This window comes from Strix uralensis, chromosome 2 (assembly GCF_047716275.1).
Source record: "Strix uralensis isolate ZFMK-TIS-50842 chromosome 2, bStrUra1, whole genome shotgun sequence".
NCBI classification, from domain to species: Eukaryota; Metazoa; Chordata; class Aves; order Strigiformes; family Strigidae; genus Strix; species Strix uralensis.
The window spans coordinates 77,561,830-77,586,074 of NC_133973.1; the positions used below are offsets into that span (position 1 = coordinate 77,561,830).

Sequence of the window (24,245 nt, forward strand, 5' to 3'; positions counted from 1 at the left end):
ACATTGCTCTTCTGGAAATTATAGCTAGGATTTTAAAAGTATCTGATGGAATGAAGTGTCAAAACCTCACTGAAATTTAATCTGATTTTGTTAGTAGCTCTCAAAGGCTGCTTTTGAATGCCCTGTTCCATACACACATCCTTCTACAATGTTTAAAATTTCTATGTTAAGTAGAAAAGGTACTTCTGTTAAGATTTGTGGTTAATTTGAGAATCTGTTTCTTGTTTGCAGAATTCTTACACTGGGACTTGGATTTCTTATTATCCCTTTTCTTCCTGCAAGTAATCTGTTCTTCAGAGTAGGATTTGTTATTGCAGAGAGAGTCATCTACCTCCCCAGTATTGGATATTGTATTCTGTTTACATATGGATTTAGTCTCTTGAGTAAGCAAGCCAAGAAAAAGGTACCATCAAAACAATCAGTAAAGTTGATGATGAAGTGCTTTAACTGCATGGTTTGTTTCTTAACTTGTCTCTTTTTCCTTAAGAAAATTCTTGCTGTGGCAGTACTTGGAATCTTGTTGATAAATGTTATGCGCTGTGCACTCCGCAGCAGTCAGTGGAGGTCAGAAGAACAGCTTTTTAGGAGTGCACTGTCTGTGTGCCCTCTGAATGCAAAAGTAAGTCACTCATGTAGACTTTTAATTTATTTTTTTAAGTGTTTTGAAATTTGGGATAGAGGAGGTGTTATGCATAGCTAATATATTGTGGTACAGTGTTACTGACAGTCTTGCTTGGTGCAAGAATATGACATTGACACGTCAGACACCTAAATTACAGTGGTAGCACAGTCAAAATACCAGAGTGTGCAAATTATAATATTGTAATTCAGAATTTGTGGATGGGAGTGGGGAGGGGAGGGAGAAGGGGCAATACACTTCAGGAAAGGCATCCAGTCAAACTGGATATATTGCTAATAAAATCTACTAAAACAATTTTGCATATAATTGCAAGTTATTACAACAAAATATTGAAAAGAAATAAGTTGTAGCAATGTATTCACCTGAATAACACCTTTGTTATGTTTTTAGAATCCTTTTTGTGTACCTGCCAGTGATCTATATAGCCAACACAGCTAAGGGACAAAGCACCATATGATCAGTGTAATTGCAGGATGTGGGGGTGAAATCTTTGCTCCTACTTCTGCTCTTTTACAGTGGCTGAATGGGCTGGAGTCTTCAGACATGGTCACTGAGGAGAACTGCAATATTCCCTGCAAGGCTTAGTGAGGGAACAAGTAACAGGGTGGGACTGAATAGGATGTTTCACTGAGCTGACACCAGTTTCTGGCATAGTAGACTGAATGTAGCCTGCCAACAGAGGTGACCTCCACAGCAGTCCTTTGATAGCTGAGAGCGTGATCTGTTGGAGCATACCACGGATCCCTGATGTCTGAATTTTAGCAGAGGCTCCCTTTAAAGAGCGTAGGAATAGGAATGCACAGCTTGTCAATAAAAATACATTCATGTTTTAAAAGATTAGATTTCTGTAATCTAGAGTGGTATCTAGACAATACAGATCAAGACACAGAGTTTAAAAAGGAACCTGGAAATGCTCAACTTTGCAAAGAGAATTATAAACTTAGCATCTACTGGAATACAAATATGTGGCAGTGAGCTGTAAAAAATATTCATGGCCGATATTTACAACATGGTGGTGTCTTTCAATAATCTCAGATTTCAATACATAGAAAAAGAGCTGTTGTATTTTATTATGTGGCAGTGGTAGGCAACCATCTTCTTTTTAATGATGACCTCAGTATATCTTGTCTTCTGGATGACAAGCACATACTATAAATGGAGCAAATGCAATCTGTTTCTTTGTGTGTAACTCCATCCATCTGCCATGGTAAGAGTGCTTTAGACAGATCCACACTCTTTGCCTGTGCTCCAAGCTCCTTGGACTCAAGCCATGTCTGGCTGGGAGGCTGTGTAGCTGTGTTCACACAGTGCTGTGCTTGAGCCGATAAGCTGTGTGCAAGCTACTGAACTAATGCAGCTGGTTCAAAGCCAATGAGCATACAGGGAAAATGAGCTTGTGTTTGTCAACATTGGGCTGTGTAGACATGCCTGAGCTGTATTGCTGCTAGTGACAGCTTGCGCAAGTGGAAAGCGTGGTGATGTGAACAGGGAGGGTTTTGTAGGTTCACATTCCAATTTTGCTGAAGGAGTAACTTGGAAATCACAGTAGTAGGGAACTTTTCTAGGCAACAGCATTAGAGAGTCCATGTGTGAGAGCCAATCTCTTCTTTTCTTTATGGACTCAATTATATTAATTCAATTTTGACAAAAGTAAATATAAAAATTGGAACTAGGTTCTCTTCTGATCTTCAGTTGTTGTCTTGAAATTTCAGACTTCCTTTAAAAATTACTCCACAGGACTTTCTTTCAGTGGCCCACTTATTTCAGTGGGAGGCTGATGCAGACCAAAAGATAGAATGTAGATAATAGCTTTTCCTTGTTGTTCTTGGAACATCTTTAATATGTGTAATGTGGTCATGCTTTACTTCCCTGATGTAGCAGGGTCCCAGAATCTCCAGGTGTCTCCCAATTAGCAACAAAAGCTGCAGCTCCTTGTTCATGTTCTGTGCTGCAGCTCTTTTCAATTCCAAATTATCTGTATGTGAGCAGTGTAAACTTAACTTAATTCTAAGTAACAAGCAGTTACAGCAGCACCTTCTCTAATTTCAAGACTCATCTTCTTTAAACATCTCTTTAGACAGAGGTGTGGAAACCTCTGTAGTTGCTGAGGAGAGGGGCTCCGAAGAGGAGGATAGCAGCGGGGGACCCTTCTGAAAGCATCAAAAAACCCACATCAAAACCACAAGCCGAGAAGGCAGAAGCCCAGGGAAGAGGGAGAGCCTCAAGCTGCCTCGCCCTCTGAGTGGGAAGAGTGAGCTGCCAGTGAGGGCAGTGGTGACTCAGAGTGAGCAGAGACTGGAGTGATGATGCCCAACGCCCCAAACGTACAAGAGCAGCCCCCAGGGAGCACAAGCGGCCAAGATGGGTAAACAGGGTGTGGCGTGTCAGTTTGCGTGTCAGTTGGCGCAGGCAGTTCGCGTGGACAGGGCCCAGTCCATTTCCTGGGTCTAGAGCTTATCTGAGCTAGTTGTCATCTCATCGTCCTCTACGAGTAGACTGAACCATGGCCTCCACTCGGGTCAAAACCACCACCAGAAAGAACGTGGCGACCCAGATGGAGCTGCCACGCAAACATGCAGCGGTCCAGGTCCCAGGCTGCAGGGAGTGTCTGAGACTGTCAATCCTGTCGGAGGGCAGCAGTGACAACACCTGTGTGCGCTGTGATCAGCTGGATGACCTGCTCAGCCTGGTGGCGGAACTCAAAGAGGTTGAAAGATTAAGAAGTATTAGGGAGTGCAAAAGGGAAATCGATTGGTGAAGTAGCACCTTAACCCCCTGAAGCAAATGGAGGCTTCAAAAGAGTCAGGTGATCCCTCAACCTCTTGCTACCAGGCAGAAGGAGGGGACCTAAGAGATGGGGGAGACTGGAAACAGGTCTCTGCTCAGGGAGGCAGGAAAATCCCCTCCCGACCTCCCTCACCTTCCATGGTGCCCCTTCACAACAGATACAGGGTCCTGGAACTTTTGAATGAAGTAGAGAAGGATGAAGAAAATGAGTCAAACAAGGAGGAAGATCAAGGTCCACCAAGGCCAGGTCACTCTAGACCAGGTATTAAAACCAATTCTCAAAAGAACCCCAGAAGGGTCATTGTACTGGGTGACTCCATTCTGACAGGTGTCAAAGGCCCAATATGTAGACTGGACCCGCTTCATAGGGAAGTCTGCTGCCTCCCTGGGGCCTGCGTCAAGGACCTCAAGGCAAAACTCCCCACTCTAGTGAGATTCAAGGACTACTACTCTCTCTTGGTTTTCCTGGTAGGTAGCAACGACATTACCAAGAGAAGTCCTAAAGCAATGAAGAGAGATTTCAGGGCCTTGGGGAAATTGGTTAAGGGGTTGAGGGCACAAACTGTGTTCTCCTCCATCCCTTCAGTTGGGGGGATGGATGAAGAAGATTACAGGAGAACTCAACAGATGAACTTGTGGCTCCGAGACTGGTGTTGGATTTTTCAATCACGGGTTAGTATACAGGATGGGATGCACCTGTCCCAGAGGGGGAAGAGGGTCTTGGGGCAGGAGTTAGCTGGGCTCATTGACAGAGCTTTAAACTAGATTTGAAGGGGGAAAGGGGACAAAACTGGAACTCCCAGACATAAGCCACAGGGTAGATTACCAGAGTTTGTGGGCTGTTGTGCCAGTGACGACCTTCACCCTGCTATCACAGTGGAGGCAAGGGATGGAGACATGCAGCACAACAAAGATGCAAGGGATACTGATGGATCAGTAACTGTGGTAACACCTGTGAAAGCTCAGGCTGGACTTAGGACCTCTAAATGCAAAAAGGTGCTGGGGACATCAGCCCATCTGAAGTGCATGTATACCAATGCACACAGCATGGGAAATAAACAAGAGGAGCTTGAAGCCATGATGCCACAAGAAAATTATGATGTAGTGGCTCTCACAGAAACATAGTGGGATGTTTCCCATGACTGGAGTGTGCCAATTGATGGCTACAAGCTCTTTAGGAGGGATGGACGAGGAAGGAGAGGTGGTGGGGTGGCGCTGATTGTTAGGGACTGTTATGATTGCTTTGAGTACAAGTGTAGTTAAGACAGGGTGGAGTGTCTTTGTGTTAGAATCAGGGGGAAAGCCAACAGGGCAGATGTTGTAGTGGGAGTCTACTATAGGCCACCCAACCAGGACAGAGAAGTGGATGAAATATTCTATAGGCATTTAGGAGAAATCTCATGATCGCTTGCCCTTGTTCTTGTGGGAGACTTTAACTTCCCAGACATCTGCTGGAAATACAACACAGCAGAGTGGGACCAGTCCCGGAGATTCCTGGAATGTGTGGGAGACAACTTCCTGACACAGCTGGTGAGAGAACCGACCAGAGAAGGTGCCCTGCTGGACCTCCTCTTTGTGAACAGAGAAGGACTGGTGGATGATGTGGCGGTTGGAGGATGACTAGGGCACAGTGATCATGAAATAATAGAGTTCTCTATTCTTAGAGAGGCCAGGAGAGGGCTAAGCAGAACTGACATCCTGGACTTCAAAAGGGCTGACTTTGACTTGTTTAGGCACCTGCTTGACAGAATCCCTTGGGAGATGATCCTGAAGGGTATAGGGGTCCAGGAAGGCTGGACACCCTTTAAGAAGAAAGTCTTAGTGGCACAGGAGCAGGCTGTCCCCAGGTGCTGTAAGAGAAGCTGGTGCCAGAGAAGACCCCCGTGGCTGAACAGGGAGCTTTGGTTGCAACTCAGGGAGAAAAGGAAAGTTTACAGCCTTTGGAAGAAGGGGCTAGCCACTCACAGTGATTACAAAGATGCTGTGAGGGTATGCAGGGTGGAAATCAGGAGGTCTAAAGCCCAGCTGGAAATTAATCTGGCTTCAGCAGTCAAGGATAACAAGAAATGTTTCTATAAATATATCAACAGCAAAAGAAAGACCAGGGAGAACCTCCATGCCCTGCTAGACACGGGAGGAAACATGGTAACAAGTGATGAGGAAAAGGCTGAGGTGCTTAATGCCTTCTTTGCCTCGGTCTTTAATAACAAGACTAGTTGTATTGAGGGAATCCAGCCTCCTCAGCCAGAAGACAGAGACTGGGAGAATGACCCCCGCAATCCTGGAGGAGATAGTCAGTGACCTACTGCATCACATAGACCTACACAAGTCTATGGGACCAGATGGGATACATCCGAGGGTGCTGAAGGAGCTGGCTGGTGCTCGCCAAGCCGCTTTCCATCATTTACCAGCAGTCCTGGCTGACCGGGGAGGTCCCGACAGATTGGAAATTGGCCAATGTGACGCCCATCTATAAGAAGGGTCAGAAGGATGATCCAGGAAATTACAGGCCTGTCAGCTTGACGTCGGTGCCTGGGAAGCTGATGAAGCAGCTCATCCTGAGTACCATCACACAACACGTGCGGGACAACCAGATGATCAGGCCCAGTCAGCATGGGTTTATGAAAGGCAGGTCCTGCTTGACAAACCTGATCTCCTTCTATGACAGGGCGACCTGCTTATTGGATGAAGGAGAGGCTGTGGATGTTGTCTACCTCGACTTCAGTAAGGCCTTTGACACCATTTCCCACAGCATTCTCCTGGCGAAACTGGCTGCTCTGGCTTGGATGGGCACATGCTTTGCTGGGTAAAAAACTGGCTGGATGGCCGGGCCCAAAGAGTTGTGGTGAATGGAGTTAAATCCAGTTGGCAGCCTGTCACGAGTGGTGTCCCGCAGGGCTCGGTTTTGGGGCCACTCCTGTTTAACATCTTTATTGATGATGTGGACGAGGGGATCGAGTGCACCCTCAGTAAGTTTGCAGATGACAGCAAGTTGGGTGGGAGTGTTGATCTGCTCAAGGGTAGGGAGGCTCTGCAGAGAGATCTGGACAGGCTGGAGCGATGGGCTAAGGCCAACTGCATGAGCTTCAGTAAGGCCAAATGCCAGGTGCTGCACTTGGGCCACAACAACCCCCAGCAGCGCTACAGGCTGGGGGAGGAGTGGCTGGAGAGCTGCCAGTCAGAGAGGGACCTGGGGGTGTTGATTGACAGCCGGCTGAACATGAGCCAGCAGTGTGCCCAGATGGCCAAGCAGGCCAATGGTATCCTGGCTTGTATCAGAAATAGTGTGGCCAGCAGGGACAGGGAAGTGATCTTACCCCTGTACTCGGCACTGGTGAGGTCGCACCTCGATGACTGTGTTCAGTTTTGGGTCCCTCACTACAAAAAGGACATTGAATTACTCGAATGTGTCCAGAGAAGGGCAACGAAGCTGGTGAAGGGTCTGGAGCAAAGGTCTTATGAGGAGCAGCTGAGGGAACTGGGGTTGTTTAGTCTGGAGAAGAGGAGGCTGAGGGGTGACCTCATTGCCCTCTACAACTACCTGAAAGGAGGTTGCAGAGAGCTGGGGATGAGTCTCTTTAACCAAGTAACAAGTGATAGGACGAGAGGGAATGGCCTCAAGTTGCACCAGGGAAGGTTTAGACTAGATATTAGGAAGCATTTCTTTACAGAACGGGTTGTTAGGCACTGGAATGGGCTGCCCAGGGCAGTGGTGGTGTCCCTGTCACTGGAGGTGTTTAAGAGTCGGGTTGACATAGCGCTGAGGGATATGGTGTAGTTGAGAATGGTCAGTGTTAGGTTAATGGTTGGACTGGATGATCTTCGAGGTCTTTTCCAACCTACATGATTCTGTGATTCTGTGAAACTGCAGTAAATCAGATTGTGAATCTACCCCCTTGAGTGATGGATGTGTCTGCCTCAAGAGGATGAAATATAGGATCAACTTTGATAAATGTTGCCCCATGATTTTGAAATTTGTTGAAAATAATCAGGTACCATAATGAAATTACAAAGATTTTTACTTTTTAAAAAAAAAGTTCACCATGCAGATTTTTAAATGTTTTAAATATTTTGAAATATATTTTAAATGGTATTTATTTTAAATATTTAAATATTTAAAATATATATTATATAGAATTTTACTTTTTTAAAAAGAGAGCAAAAGAAGCATGTTACAGATCTTGGTTAAATATGTCCAGCAGTATGTCACACATTTGAACTTGCATGGTCCTGCACTTAAGTTGGTTTCAAAGGTTGTTAGACTGAAACAGTATATGCTTTTAATGTATTTGGCAGTATTTTCCTTAGCTGAACAGAAGGTGTCTGTATGTTGATTCTGTTTCCTCTTACCACCTTTTTCATACCATATAGATTGACTTAATTCCTGGAACTCAGTGGTGATACACGCTAGTGTGAGTTAGAATCAGGCCTGTGTTGTTACTGCTAAAGCAAATTTTGTGAACAGGTACAGAGACCGTTTTCTCCTGATATGTTGATTATATGTTACAGGTAGTTTATAAATTTGGAGTATTTCAGTGCTACTGGCCTAAAAGGTTCACTGGATCCAGTTGGGCGTCTTTTCATTTGATGTCATTATATTGCAAGTTTATCCTGGAGTGCTTTGTTGAAGTACTGGAATATCTAATTACAGGCTATGATAAAAGCATAACTACTGTTTCATCATGTCAGACTACTGGCTTGGATTTATGTCCTTAGCTTTAGACATCCACATCTGAGGCTCCCTTTGTAACTGAGTGTCATGGTTTAAGCCCAGGCAGAAACTAAGCACCATGCAGCCACTCACTCACTCCTCCCCTCTCCCAGTGGGATGGGAAGAATTGAATAAAAAGTAAAACTCATGGGTTGAGATAAGACCAGAGTAATAACTAAAATAAAATATAAATATAGAATAACATTTAAAATATAATAATAGTAATAATGATAAAATATAATAATTGTGATGAAAACAAATATAACAAAAAGAGGGAAATAAAACCCAAGAAAAGACAAGTGATGCACAATGCAACTGCTCTTCACACATTGGCCAATGCCCAAGCAGCGATCCACGCCTCGCAGCCAACTCCCCCCAGTTTATATACTGAGCATGATGTTCTATGGTATGGAATATCCTTTTGCCACACAGATACCATTTTAGATGTCCATTTTTTTGTATAGAAGCATAGTCATGCAAAAGAAACTTTAGACAACATTAGCTGCACAAACAAAATGTGAAGATCAAAAAGGCTTTGTTTTATTATTATTTAGAAAACAGAATTTCAGTAGTAGAGGAAAGAATGTTTTGATGAAAGAAGCTGGCATTGAACAGAAGCATCTGCATGTTTCTGTAGAAATTTTGACATCTGTGCTTTGCTTCCATCCTTCTCAGCAAATGTTCATGTTTGCTGAAAAGGTGATTATAAGCAGCTAGGAAGAGAGAATAAAATAGTTGATAATAGTAGTGCTCCAACTGAGGGGGTGTACCTCCTAGAAGATGATACTACATTTCAATTTCTTCCTACGCCGCTTTGAGGGGGAAAAAAAAAAATCTGTTTGACAGTAATTTTGTTTTTGTACAGGAAAATACAAATTTCTTCTCTCTTCCTCATTTAAATGTGTGCACATTTAAACACTTAAATAACAGGTCAACCACTATGCATGTCTAACATGGGAGAATATACAGTGCTTTTGCTTTTTTATACTGGCTTCTTAGGCCAATTGAGATATTGTGAACAGACAAACACATAGAGCCAATTATTTGGCTAGGCTACAGTGCCATGGTTATGTTCACTTTCAACAACACATGCCTGTTGAGATCAGCAAGGTTCTACCCTAGGGTATTTTTACCTAATTGCCCTGATTTCGGAGAATACTGTGCTGTTATGCATCCCTGAGAAATGCTCCTTTTAGGGCTATTACTGTAAAGTAATTACCTCTTAAAGATTGATAAAGGAGCATGTGGGCATAATGTAATATGTCATTTCCAGTTAATATCTATCTTTAATCATTTAATAATGAAATGCTATGTCTGCTCTTAAATGTTTAATCAGGAAAGGAAAATCCTCCCTCCCGGGTTGGCATGTACAATATCTGTCAAAGACAAAGAACCACATTGCTGGAGATGAAATTTAAAACATCACACTGGCCCCTCATTTTTAAAGGCCACATTCTTCCTGCCCATTGATGTACAGAAAGTCCTTGGGTCCCCATGTCGTGCAGGTAGGGGTCACAGGAGAAGTCAAGGAGAGTTACAGCCTTGTGCTTAGCAGAGGGCAGAGTTATTGTGAGCCTGGTTTGGGGAAGTAGAGCTAAGGGCTGATCTTGACATCTCTCTGTCATGGTCAGTGAAGGGAGAGACGTGGCTGTATGGCAAAAGTCACCTGCACCTCTCAAATGGCAGTCTGTGCCCGGAACCCCTTTGCTGACTGTTTTAAGAGCGGGATGTTACTGCGTATTACACTCCATTGTAGAGTGGTTTTCGTCACTGGGTATTTATGGTAGGCTGAGGAGTTCTTTTGGTATGTTTTAGTTTTTCTTCTCTTCCCTTTTTTGTTACCACCATATTAAGAGGAACTAAAGCTACAATTTCTCTTGAAGGGAAATTAGGAAACCTACATATAAGGAGGAACTCTTCATTTTTAGGGGTGTTGTATCTCAGGACAGAAAGAAATAAACCACTGAAAATGCTAATAGTTTATTTAAATAGTTTTGCTATCAGTTTTAATAGACAATAGTACATCTTTTTAGTTCAGTTCACGAAATGTACACAAATGTGTGTTTGTGTTTGTTATTTTTTGTTTGGTTTTGAAATATAGAGCTTAGTTTTTCTGTTAACGTTGAGTTTCTTCTAGTTTATGCTATAGTGAAAGCAAAGTTTAATGAACACACTGCTGTAGTGTTTCTTCTGCTGTTGTGGATTTGATTTGAGTCAGACTTCCTCTTACTTAACTGACAAATAAATGAAATGAAGAGCAGGAGGTCTCCATATAAAGAGTCTTGTGAAAGGTACGGTGACCTTAATAAAATCAAAGTGAATAATCTTTCTTAAATAGCTGGAACAGGCAAGCTGATTTATTAATTTATTCCTCAGATTTTGTCTTACTGTCTCCATTTAATATATTGTCCAATCTAAAGTACCCACTACAACAAAAACCAGCAGTGGATGACGCAAGTGCTGACTGTTTCTATTTGGAGTAAGAATTTTTAGCAACTTAGCTCCACAAAATATGTGACTGTGTAGCATCTGGTAGAATGTTCATCTGTGTTTTCAGGTGCACTACAATGTTGGCAAAAACCTGGCTGACAAAGGAAATCAAAGTGCTGCAATCAAATACTACAGAGAAGCTGTAAGGTATCAGGAATTTTACTGCTTTAATGAACTATCCTAAAATTGCTTTTGTGTTTAACATGAAGAAAATGCTTAGGTATTCATTTTCATGATCTGCAGCATTGCAGAGCTAGCAATTTGCATATAGTAATACATGTCCCATACATAATAATCATCTCTTAAATTTTAAATTTTAGGTTGAATCCTAAATACGTACATGCCATGAACAACCTTGGAAATATTCTGAAAGAAAGAAATGAGCTCCAAGAAGCAGAGGAGTTGCTGTCCTTAGCTGTACAAATACAGTATGTTTAGAACAATGCTAAGCAGTGTTATGCACCAACTGAGCAGAAATGATACAATAGAATTCTTGTATTCCAAATGCTCAATTGTGTTCTCTCTTGGTTTTTTCCCCAATTTGCCCAGACCTGATTTTGCTGCTGCATGGATGAATCTAGGAATAGTACAGAACAGTTTAAGAAGGTTTGAAGAGGCAGAGCAAAGCTACTGGACTGCAATTAAACACAGGAAAAAATATCCAGATTGTTACTACAATTTAGGGCGGTTGGTAAGTGCTTTTGAATAAATGATAGCTATGACAGGAATCTGTGTGTGTTTATATATATATAATTCTGCTGTAGTGTTAAATGCTGATAGTTATTCCAGTTCACTTGATTTGTAGTTCAGAGTAATTTCACATTTTTGATAGCTTTTCCTGTTGCTTTCCCATATACTTCCTTCCATACCACCTTTAGGTCCTACTTTTTCATATAAAGAGGTATAAACAAAAATATAGATCATGGTCTTTTGTTGAAAAGATATTAATCATTTCCCAATATTAGACTCTTTTTGCAGTCATTAATATATTGTTAGGTAGTAGAACTATGCCCCAAAAATTCCATTTATTAATTAAATTTATTAAATTTATTAAAATTCCATATATTGAATATTTACTTATGTAGATTTCTAAATTGTATGCTGGTTTTCCTCCCTATCCTATTGGTACATGTATATTTGAAAACAAGCCAGGCTTCCAGAGAAAAGCAGGGTAAAATTATAGTATATAGCACTCTATCTTCCATACTACCATAGTATTCTTTTTACATTTCTTATTTTTGTCTATAAAAACAAGTTCTACTAGAATGGAATGAGATATTAGGAGCCCTTCAGTGTCTTTAGTGCATGATAGGAAAGTAAAAGAAGTCAGAGTGAAATTACTGGGGTTTTCTTTCTTTTTAGTATGCAGATTTGAATCGCCATATAGATGCATTGAATGCGTGGAGGAATGCTACAGTTCTGAAACCAGAGCATAGTTTGGCTTGGAACAATATGATTATATTGCTTGATAACACAGGTATAAGCCTATTTGAATGTTGTACTGAATAATTCAGTGTCTAGCAAAAGTTAAAGTTTTATTTGTATTTATCTAAAAGGAGTTCTGCCTCTTCTTTGGCTACCCAGACACTCTATAAATATAACTTGTGACTCAATGGTTTTAAAGCATCACTTGAAATCCAGCCCATAAACTGAATTTCTGATCCTTATTGGAAAGGCCATCATAGTGCAAGCATGTTTGTATTATAGACGAAACTTCAGAACTTTTGAAACTGTGCTTTGTTGTTCTTCTGAAGATGTTATCTGTTGAAAACAAAATGGAAGCTTTCTATTGTCTTATTCCGCAGGATTTTACACTTGTGTGTGATACCTGGTTTTCTTTAAAAATGCATGTAATCAGTTATTTGTACAATATGCATGCTCACAGCATGAAAAGTAACTAATAAGGCTGTGTTAAAAGATGCCTTCTCTTTTTCCACTGCGTGGGCTCCCAGGCAATCTAGCTCAAGCAGAAGCAGTTGGAAGAGAGGCCCTGGAATTAATACCTAATGATCATTCCCTTATGTTTTCGTTGGCAAATGTACTGGGGAAATCACAAAAATACAAGGTAGGTAACCAGAGCTTTCTGAGTGTTGGGTTTTGGGTTTGGTTTGGTTTTTTTCTGTTTAAACTCAGGGTAAGTTTTTTGTAGAAACTGTTTGAGGAGGCCATTGTGGACTATGACTTAGATAATCAGGTTTCAATGCACATTTCTGTCTCGGTATTGCTGTGTGATTCTGGCCTAAGTTCATCCCACCTTATTTTAGATGTCCGAGTTAACAAATGTTTCTGCCCTAAACTATGTCAGTGGTCAGCGGAGAGATATAGGCTCTTAAGCACACTAGAGGGCAGTTAGGGTCTTGTATTCCTTTATTGCCGATAGAGCCTACTCTGATTTAGAGGCCTTGGTTCAGGAACTAGCCTTGTGGTTTTGGTATGTAAAGGAAGCAAGGTTTACCATTACTTGCTGAGAAGAGGGGCTCCGAGGAGGAGGATAGCGGCGGGGGACCCTTCTGAAAGCATCAAAAACCCACGGCAAAACCGCAAGCCGTGAAGGCAGAAGCCCAGGGAAGAGGGAGAGCCTCAAGTCGCCTCCCCCCTGAGCGGGAAGAGTGAGCTGCTGCTAACGAGGGCGGCAGTGAGTCAGAGTGGGCAGAGACTGGAGTGACACCCCACGCCCCTCACGTACAAGAGCAGCCCCCAGGGAGCTCGAGCGACCAGGAGCGCGGCGAACAGGGCGGGCAAACAGGGCGTGGCGCGGCAGAAGGGCGTGGCGCGGCAGAAGGGCGTGGCGCGGCAGAAGGGCGTGGCGCGGCAGAAGGGCGAGGCGCGGCAGAAGGGCGAGGCGCGGCAGAAGGGCGAGGCGCGGCAGAAGGGCGAGGCGCAGCAGTTTGCGCGGCAGTTCGTGCAGGCAGGGCGAGCGGACAGGGCGCAGTCTATCCTATCTGAGCTAGTTTCTCTTATCGTCCTCCACGAGTAGACTGAACGATGGTCTCCACTCCGGTCAAAACCACCACCAGAAAGAATGTGGCGACCCAGATGGAGCTGCCACGCAAACATGCAGCAGTCCAGGTTCAGGGCTTCAGGGAGTGTCTGAGACTGTCAGTCCTGTCGGAGGGCAGCAGTGACAACACCTGTGTGCGCTGTGATCAGCTGGATGACCTGCTCAGCCTGGTGGCGGAACTCAAAGAAGAGGTCGAGAGATTAAGAAGTATTAGGGAGCGCAAAAGGGAAATTGATTGGTGGAGTAACAGCCTAGCACCCCTAAAGCAATGGGAGCAAATGGAGGCTCCAAACGAGGCAGGCAATCCCTCAACCTCTTGCTACCAGGCAGAAGGAGGGGACCTAAGAGATGAGGGAGGCTGGAAACAGGTCCCTGCTTGGGGAGGCAGGAAAATCCTCTCCCGACCTCCCTCACCCTCAATGGTGTCCCTTCACAATAGATTCAGGACCCTGGAACTTTTGAGTGAGGAAGAGAAGGAAGAAGGAAATGAGACAAACAAGGAGGAAGATCAAGGTCCACCAAGGCTGGGTCACTCTAGACCAGGTATTAAAACCAATTCTCAAAAGAACTCCAGAAGGGTCATTGTAGTGGGTGACTCCATTCTGACAGGTGTCAAAGGCCCAATATGTAGACTGGACCCGCTTCATAGGGAAGTCTGCTGCCTCCCTGGGGCCCACGTCAAGGACCACAAGGCAAAACTCCCCGCTCTAGTGAGACCCAACGACTACTACTCTCTCTTGGTTTTCCTGGTAGGTAGCGACGACATTACCAAGAGAAGTCCTAAAGCAATGAAGAGAGATTTCAGGGCCTTGGGGAAATTGATTAAGGGGTTGAGGGCACAAACTGTGTTCTCCTCCATCCCTTCAGTTGGGGGGATGGATGAAAAAGAATACAGGAGAACTCAACAGATGAACTTGTGGCTCCGAGACTGGTGTTACCGTCAGGGCTTTGGATTTTTCAATCATGGGTTGGTATACAGGGCACCAGACCTTTTGGCATTAGACAGAATGCACCTGTCCCAGAGGGGGAAGAGGGTCTTGGGGCAGGAGTTAGCTGGACTCATAGACAGAGCTTTAAACTAGATTTCAAGGGGGAAGGGGGCAAAACACCAGCCCATCTGAAGTGCATGTATACCAATGCACACAGCATGGGTAACAAACAGGAGGAGCTTGAAACCATGATGAAACAGGAAAATGATGATGTAGTGGCTATTACAGAAACATGGTGGGATGTCTCCCATAACTGGAGTGCGCCTGTTGAGGGCTACAAGCACTCTAGAAGGGACAGACAAGGAAGGAGAGGTGGTGGGGTGGCGCTGTATGTTAGGGACTGTTATGATTGCCTTGAGCACAAGTATAGTGAAGACAGGGTGGAGTGTCTTTGTGTTAGAATCAGGGGGAAAGCCAACAGGGCAGATGTTGTAGTGGGAGTCTACTATAGGCCACCCAACCAGGACAGAGAGGTGGATGAAATATTCTATAGGCATTTAGGAGAAATCTCACGATCGCTTGCCCTTGTTCTTGTGGGAGACTTTAACTTCCCAGACATCTGCTGGAAATACAACACAGCAGAGTGGGACCAGTCCCGGAGATTCCTGGAATGTGTGGAAGACAACTTCCTGACACAGCTGGTGAGAGAACCGACCAGAGAAGGTGCCCTGCTGGACCTCCTCTTTGTGAACAGAGAAGGACTGGTGGATGATGTGGCAGTCGGAGGACGACTAGGGCACAGTGATCATGAAATAATAGAGTTCTCTATTCTTAGATAGGCCAGGAGAGGGCTAAGCAGAACTGACATCCTGGACTTCAAAAGGGCTGACTTTGACTTGTTTAGGCACCTGCTTGACAGAATCCCTTGGGAGATGATCCTGAAGGGTATAGGGGTCCAGGAATGCTGGGCACTCTTTAAGAAGAAAGTGTTAATGGCTCAGGAACAGGCAGTCCCCGGGTGCTGTAAGAGAAGCCGGCGACAAAGAAGACCCCCGTGGCTGAACAGGGAGCTTTGGTTGCAACTCAGGGAGAAAAGGAAAGTTTACAGCCTTTGGAAGAAGGGACTAGCCACTCACAGTGATTACAAAGATGCTGTGAGGGTATGCAGGGTGGAAATCAGGAGGTCTAAAGCCCAGCTGGAAATTACCCTGGCTTCAGCAGTCAAGGATAACAAGAAATGTTTCTATAAATATATCAACAACAAAAGAAAGACCAGGGAGAGTCTCCATCCCCTGCTAGATGCAGGAGGAAACAAGGTAACAAGTGATGAGGAGAAGGCTGAGGTCCTTAATGCCTTCTTTGCCTCGGTCTTTAATAACAAGACTAGTTGTATTGAGGGAATCCAGCCTCCTCAGCCAGAAGACAGAGACTGGGAGAACGATCCCCCTGCAATCCAGGAGACAGTCAGTGACCTACTGCATCACGTAGACACACACAAGTCTATGGGACCGGATGGGATACATCCAAGGGTGCTGAAGGAGCTGGCTGGGGTGCTCACCAAGCTGCTTTCCATCATTTACCAGCAGTCCTGGCTGACCGGGGAGGTCCCGACAGATTGGAAATTGGCCAATGTGACGCCCATCTATAAGAAGGGTCAGAAGGATGATCCAGGAAATTACAGGCCTTTCAGCTTGACTTCAGTGCCTGGGAAGCTGATGGAGCAGCTCATCCAGGGTACCATCACACAACACGTGCGGGACAACCAGATGATCAGGACCAGTCAGCATGGGTTTATGAAAGGCAGGTCCTGCTTGACAAACCTGATCTCCTTCTATGACAGGGCGACCTGCTTATTGGATGAAGGAGAGGCTGTGGATGTTGTCTACCTCGACTTCAGTAAGGCCTTTGACACCGTTTCCCACAGCATTCTCCTGGCAATACTGGCTGCTCGAGGCTTGGATGATCGCACGCTCTGCTGGGTAAAAAACTGGCTGGATGGCCGGGCCCAAAGAGTTGTGGTGAACAGAGTTAAATCCGGTTGGTGCCCGGTCATGAGTGGTGTCCCGCAGGGCTCAGTTTTGGGGCCACTCCTGTTTAACATCTTTATTGATGATCTAGACGAGGGGATCGAGTGCACCCTCAGTAAGTTTGCAGATGACACCAAGTTGGGTGGGAATGTTGATCTGCTCAAGGGTAGGGAGGCTCTGCAGAGAGATCTGGACAGGCTGGAGCGATGGGCTAAGGCCAACTATATGAGCTTCAATAAGGCCAAATGCCGGGTGCTGCACTTGGGCCACAACAACCCCCAGCAGCGCTACAGGCTTGGGGAGGAGTGGCTGGAGAGCTGCCAGTCAGAGAGGGACCTGGGGGAGTTGATTGACAGCCAGCTGAACATGAGCCAGCAGTGTGCCCAGGTGGTCAAGAAGGCCAATGGTGTCCTGGCCTGTATCAGAAATAGCGTGGCCAGCAGAGACAGGGAAGTGATCTTACCCCTGTACTCGGCACTGATGAGGCTGCACCTTGATTACTGTGTTCAGTTTTGGGCCCCTCACTACAAAAAGGACGTTGAATTACTCGAACGTGTCCAGAGAAGGGCAACGTAGCTGGTGAAGGGTCTGGAGCACAGGTCTTACGAGGAGCGGCTGAGGGAACTGGGGTTGTTTAGTCTGGAGAAAGGCGGTTGCAGAGAGCTGGGGATGAGTCTCTTTAACCAAGTAACAAGCGATAGGACGAGAGGGAATGGCCTCAAGTTGCACCAGGGAAGGTTTAGACTAGATATTAGTAAGCATTTCTTTACAGAACGGGTTGTTAGGCGCTGGAATGGGCTGCCCAGGGAGGTGGTGGAGTCCCCATCCCTGGCGGTGTTTAAGAGTAGGGTCGACATAGCACTGAGGGATATGGTGTAGTTGGAAACTGCCAATGCTACGTTAATGGTTGGACTAGATGATCTTCAAGGTCCTTTCCAACCTAGATGATTCTGTGATTCTGTGATTACCCAATATGAATTCTAGCCTCTTTGCCTCAGACACTATCTAAAATAGAGATACAAAGATTTGCTAATCCCAGATTGAGGATGAGATACATGGGTAATCCCATGGAGAAGCAGTCCATACATTGAACTTTCTCTTGGATACGGTGGACCAGCCTGCGAGTGGTACCTCAGCATTAGCTACTTATATATTTACAAGTAGTAAATAAATGTAATGGAAATCATGAGAATGAGTTGTTTTCCAAAACGAATTGTATGAGCTGACAGAGAATAAATCATACACAGTTAATATATTTAGTTGTTTTAATTGACTCCATAGTCACTGATTTATGTATATGATAGGGACAAATTAACAATCAAAGAAGTTTTTGGTATTCCTCAGAAAAACACCATTTACTGAACTATGGCTTGGGGGGGGTTGGTGGCTTTTTGATAGTGATAATGTTAGCAGCACTGAAGGAACACAATCAGTATATGCAAAGAAAGCAAATTTTATGATGTGAAACTTCTCCGAATAGATACATTTTTCCACCAATTACTTGTGTCCACTTAAATTTCTACAGTCCTCATCAGCTGTGGAGTCATGACCTGTCTGCGTGTGAAGCCAGGGCCTGTGACAACCCAGCACTTGCTTTTGTTTGTCTTAGTGATGCTGTTAGACTTACTGTTTCTGTAGACTGGCTGGGTTTTCTTCTGTACACTCTTTTCTCTCTCCACCTGAGACTGTTGTAAAATATGTATTTTAGGTTACTTTAACAAAGTTCCAGAAGGATACAAATTAATATCCAGAATGTATAAGGGATGAGATTATGGAGGAGGTAATTGCTAGAACTATTTTGGTGAGTCATGACTGTGAAAGAATAGAGGATTGTAGAGTTATTCATCAAGAAGAGTATGCAACATGAGAGAACAAAGAGCATTTATAATGAAATAAGTAGAAAAAATAAGTTGAAAACAAGCTAGAAAACTTCTCCAGGTATAGAAGAAACAATTCAGTCTTAGTGTATTTAAAAAATTAAAAAGGAGGTAGTGGTTTTGATTGCTAGCTCTGAAAGGTCGTTATGCTACAGGGGAATGTGTTGGAGACAAAGTAGAAATGATAGTAGGGGAAAATTAAGCTTTCAAGTCAGCATCCTGAATAAAGCAAAGGAAGCAGTGGAGCCCAGGAAAGAAAGCAGGGAGCCAGTGAGTGTTTTAATAGTTCAGTATGGAGTAATAGGTTTGCATAGAACAAAAAACTAGTCACTTGAAACTGATGGCTTTTAACAGAGAATGCAAATTAAGGGGATTGGAAAGTGGACTCACCTACAAAAGGGTATGATCTCAGCAGCTGTATTTCGCATCACCTGGAAAGAGGAGATACAGGGTTTTTTAAGAGGGAGAATGCTAAATGACAATAAAAAGCATGGAAAATTCAGATTTCTTGTCCACCCCCTCACCATGTGAAAACAGAGAAGTGGGAGCCCATGTAGTGGATGGAGATTGTCAAGGTGATGGAGGTAATTTTCAGAGGGCTGCCTGGCTGTGTCTGATGTGTTGTATAACCTCAGGCATTTCATTTATTAGGTTACTTGTTACGTGTCTGTATAAAAATTGTTACTGTATTGGCTCTGTTGCCATAAAGTAAGATTTGTTCTGGGTTTTTTTGTTATCTCTTATTTTAAAAGACACTGAGTCAAAAAGGTTTTACTATGTTATGAGAGATTTCCTTCCAATAAGCACACAATATTCTCCTTCAGTTTCAAATCCACTTTGATTTTCAGCAGACGATGGTTTTCCTAAGTGACCAAAAAAACCCAACCCTTTATGATTTCTGTTTGTATCTACTCATGAATGATTTATTGTTCCAGAAACAAAAGCACATGAAGGATGAGCTGTTTTGGTGGTTTTGTTTTGGTTTTTAATTAACATCTGTTATACCAAGTTAGAGTTGTCCTTTAAATGCTTGTTCTTGTCACAATGGATAAAGAACCAAGCTATCTTTAGTTCTTTGAAAATACGTATGCTGCATTTTTGTTATATATACATCTATGCTTTTTCTGTGAAAAGTACAATAAATTGAAACCATTCAGCATTTTTTGTATTTGAAATAAAGCCAGGCTACAATTTTGTGCTGTGGCCTTGGCAGCAAATGGAATGCAGTGTGCTTACCCAAAGTCTTTGATATATGCAGTGTGCAAGTTTCTTGGCAACACTTAAAGATTTGGTGAGATACAGCAATCTGAAGTATCACCGATGTACTGGAATGTATATTTACTCTATATATCTACAGTAATATGAATATGATGCACCTTAAGTAGCCTTTAATCAGACCGTATGCTTCTACTAGCTGCTGAGCAAAGCAGCAGTGATAAAAATGATTTCAGCATGTAGCTGAAGATGTATGGTAATGGCAGCCAGCTCTGAGAATCAATTTCATTAAATTTTCTGGGAATGCATTGCACATGTTGTCCCTTCGTGCTTCAGCAGTGAAAGGATGAGTCAATGCATTAGGTGCTTCTCCTTTATGTAGGTGGCAACTTTTAGGCATAAGACTGAACTAACTGGACAGCACATCTTTCACTTTGGTTGCTGTTAACCTATCTAGTGAGGAAGATTTACTTACTAGACAAAAATACTAAAATTTACAGTGGGGGACTTCTGATTACTACATGCTTTCAAGTGTCAATCCACAGGCTTGGACGGTTGTATGAAAAGAGGAGGTTATCTTGCAACACCACTAGACTTGACAAATGTTTGAGTCTCAGTATGTTTCTCAGGTGACTGAGTTAAAATCATAGAATAATTTTGACTGGAAAGGGCATCCAGAGGCCATCTAGTCTAATCCCTGACCCAAACCAGGTCCATCTCCAGTTAGATCTTGAACACCTCTATGGATGGAGATGCTAAAACCTCTCTGGACTGCATCTTCCAGTGCTTGACCACCCTTACAGTAAAAAAAAATTAAAATTGTTTCCTTTTATCTAATTGGAATTTCCCATATGCCAGTTTGTATCCTCTGTGTCACATCCCATCTCACAGACTTGTGAGAAGAGTCTGTCTCCACCTTCTCTGTATCATCTGATCAGATAGTTGTAGATATCAATAAGGTCTCCCCTTCATCTTCTCTTCTGAAGGCTCAAGAGATCCAGTTCTTTCAGCTGCTCCTTGTATGTCTTGTGCTCCAGCCCCTAACCATCTTGGTGGCTCTCTGCTGGACTCACTAATGTCCATGTCTTTCTTGTAATGGAGAGCCCCAACCTGAACACATATTCCTGATGTGGTCTTGCAAGTGCCAACAAAGGAGAAGGTTTACTTCCCTGGACCTGCTGGCTGTTGCTTCTGCTTAATACAACCCAGGGTGTGGTTGGTCATCTTTGCTGAGAGGGTATGCTGATGGCTTTTACTCAATTTGCTGTCTACCAGGCCCACCAGATCCATTTCTGTAGAGCTGTTTCCTAGACAGTTGCTTCCCAGCCTGTACCTTTGCATGGGGTTATCCCATCCCAGATGCAGGACTTTGCATATGCTTTTGTTGAACTTCATGAGATTCCTGCAGTCCAATCCTGTTCAACATCTCCGTTAATGATCTGGATGATGGGGCAGAGTGCACCCTCAGCAAGTTTGCAGATGACACCAAACTGGGAGGAGTGGCTGATATGCCAGACAGTCATGATGCCATCCAGAGGGGACCTCGACAGGCTGGAGAAATGGGCTGGCAGGAACCTCATGCAGTTCAACAAGGGGAAGTGCAAAGCCTTGCAGCTGGAGAGGAACAAACCCAGGCCAGGCACAGTACATGCTGGGGGCCACCCAGCTGGAAAGCAGCTTGGCAGAAAAGCACCTGAGTACCTTGGTAGACACCTGACTGATTGAACATGAGCCAGCCATGTGCCCTTGTGGCAAAGACAAATAATGATATCCTAGTTTGTGTTAGGAGTGTTGCCAGCAGGTTGAAGGAGGCGATCCTTCCTCTCTACTGGTAAGGCCACACCTGGAGTCCTGTGTCCAGTTCCCAGAGAGCCATGGACATACTGGAGAGAGTCCAGTGAAGGGCCACAAATGTGATACAGGGACTGGAGCATCTCTCCTATGAGGAAAGGTTGAGCCTGGAGAAGTCTCAGGGGGAGGACCTCAATGTATATAAATACCTGAAGGAAGGGTGCAAAGAGGATGGAGCCAGGCTCTTTTCAGTGGTGCTGAGTGACAGGACAAGAAGCAATGGGCCAAAACCAAAACAAGGGATGTTCCCTCTGAACATTAGGAAATGCTTTGTTACTGTGACTGTGACCAAACACCGGCACAGGTTGCTCAGAGAGGCTATGGAATTTCCATCCTTTGAGATGCTGCCTGGACATAGTCCTGGACAGCTGGCCCTCTTTGAGCAGGGAGGCTGGACCAGATGACCTCCAGGGGTCCATTCCAACCTCAGCCATTCTGTGATTCCTGCTAGTTCATTTCTCTGTCCTGTCCAGGTCCCTCTGAATAGCAGCTCTCCCTTCCAGTGTATTGACCACTCCCTCCTCTTAGCTGCTATCTGGAAAGTTTCTGAAAGTGCATTCAGTCCCACCATCCAAAATATTAATGAAGACACTAAATAGTATGAGTTTCAGAGAGACCAGTGCATCCAGGAACTTTAATAGTCTGGGTATGAGAATGCTGGAGCTGCTGGTTATGCCAAGGAAAAGCAATGCTAAAACTTGCACTATGCAGTCATATACTCCTTAAATTTCCAGACATCTGGTTCCCTTGTTCACTCCTATCCAAGCACTCCTTCTCCTGAAACAGGATGTCCTGCAAAAGGATTTGTCAAGAATCCTAGAGTTTGTAATTTCCTTGGCCTGAGAAGATGAAGGCACTTTCTGCATCAGTCTCTCTTGGCTTGAGAGTGGCAGCCTCAGCTGTGCTCAGCAATGCTTTGAAAGGAGCATGTAGTTTGGCTTTGAATTTGGACATACTGGGAAGTTCTTAAGTCCCTCAAAAGTTGAGTGACTCAATCTTGACATCAGAAATTTCTTGTCCCCTGAGGAACCCTTACAGAGACTTATTTCATGCTTCACATGAGAAGATGATGGAATCAAAAATCTGGCTGACAGGTTTTATTTTGCAGTAGAGCCTGTGTTGTGTTTTGTGGATATAAGTAATAAAAGCTTAGCACAAAGGAAAGGCCTTTTCCCCAGGTTGTTGTTCTCACATACCTCAGACAGCAAGTATGTGCATTCAGACAGAAGTCTACAACACTGAGGTAATTTTATCTTCAGGTCATTTGCATTGAAACTGAATGGGCAACTTTCCCTAAAACACATCACAGCATATAGGTCTATGTAAAAATCACTCTCTAAAATATCTAAACTTGCATGCAAGTGAGTAAATATGCTCCATTTGGATTGGCGGGGTGTATCTTTTTAAACTTCTGCAGGAAATATGCTCTAGAACAAAAGTATCTATATTAGCAGCTAGTTTGGAAAAAATAAAAATGTTTGAATTAGAGAATAAATTTAGCGGTAAATTGTTCCCTGAATATTTGGTGAGGAAGCTCAGGTTTTCTAAGTAGTACTCAGATTATCAACAGTCTTAGGACTGTTTCCACACTGCAAGTGGGAATATGGAAAAGATAACTTGTGAGGAATATTTCAGTTGGCTTTATTTTTTAAATAACAGGCACTCAGCTACTCTTCACCGAGAACCATGCTGAAACATCTGTTTGAAAGGGCCTTACTGGAATGCCCCAATTTTAAATGCTAAAAACTGTTTTAAAGGGAAAGGTGTCTAAAAGCAGTTTGCTCACATACTGAATCATATTATCCTTAACTTGATTGAATAAATAGGGAAAATGTCAGTAGGTGATGTTTGAAAGTATTGTAACTCTGCAAAAAAAGAAACAGTTTAAGTTAACTGCTTTGCAAACTTCAGGAGCGCTTAATCACTCTGCTAAAGTAACAGCAGTCTGTGAAAGCATGGCACTTATTTGTAGCATTATTACTGTTTTCTGGAGGCTGTAGTCACCTGAGCTACAGGATCACGCAGGCTTAAAATATATATATGGTGATATAGATATGGCATAGTTTGGGATGGTTTTTAATTACAATTGTGGGTAAATTTAGCATTATGTTATATACTGCAACAGTAGACTGTCCTGTTGACATGTTCTTCTAAATTATTCAGGAATCTGAAGCTTTGTTCCTCAAGGCAATTAAAGCAAATCCAAATGCTGCCAGTTATCATGGTAATTTGGGTAAGAGCCTTTCTAACTCTTATCAGCTGTATTGTTTGTTTGCTTCATATTCATTGTGTTTAAAAAGAAAAAGCAATCTTTTGAGCCTTCTTCCTGCTGGGCAGATTTCTATTTTACTTCCTAGAAAAACTGCCAGCCAGAAGAACAGGGCACTAAACCAGAAAAGCTGTCACACGATATGACAGATCAAGAGGGCTGCACAATCCAGCCCAGAGGTAGCTGCACTTCAGTGTCTGCAAATTGGTTCATTTATGCTATGCTTGTAACCCGCAATGAGCTCACCAGATAAGAGGGCCCATTTGTGGCTGCAATGTAATTCATTCCTTCATCATTCCCATGCCAGTTCTGCTCCCAGGCTTTGCTCCTGCATTTGGCAACAGAACAAGCAGCTACTGTGCCACCAGCCAGCGAGAGACCCTCACTGGAAACAAATGCTTTAATGCTGTTTTCCAAGTGATTGGCAAGATTGCCTGTTATTCAACAA

The 24,245-nt window shown here is 43.6% G+C and overlaps 2 protein-coding genes across 10 annotated transcripts in view; both read left to right on the forward strand.

The window, feature by feature from the left end:
• The window catches only part of TMTC4 (transmembrane O-mannosyltransferase targeting cadherins 4), a 71,945-nt gene that overhangs the window by 42,565 nt on the left and 5,135 nt on the right, over nt 1–24,245 (forward strand). For all 8 annotated transcript variants that reach the window (XR_012627597.1, XR_012627598.1, XM_074859344.1 and 5 more), the window contains 8 exons: nt 232–403; nt 488–619; nt 10,696–10,775; nt 10,949–11,056; nt 11,178–11,319; nt 11,991–12,105; nt 12,581–12,693; nt 23,692–23,761. Coding sequence is in view for 6 of the 8 variants with exons in the window: in XM_074859344.1 (XP_074715445.1) it covers nt 232–403; nt 488–619; nt 10,696–10,775; nt 10,949–11,056; nt 11,178–11,319; nt 11,991–12,105; nt 12,581–12,693; nt 23,692–23,761 (932 nt within the window). In the remaining 2 variants the exon portion in view is untranslated. The remainder of the gene's footprint in view (nt 1–231; nt 404–487; nt 620–10,695; nt 10,776–10,948; nt 11,057–11,177; nt 11,320–11,990; nt 12,106–12,580; nt 12,694–23,691; nt 23,762–24,245) is intronic.
• The window catches only part of GGACT (gamma-glutamylamine cyclotransferase), a 52,597-nt gene continuing 39,555 nt past the window's right edge, over nt 11,204–24,245 (forward strand). The window contains exon 1 of one of the 2 annotated variants that reach the window (XM_074859355.1): nt 11,204–11,319. The gene's annotated coding sequence lies outside the window, so the exon portion shown is untranslated. Of the gene's footprint in view, nt 11,320–12,608; nt 12,694–24,245 lie in introns of those variants that run through there. The other variant, XM_074859356.1, reaches the window with a different exon arrangement.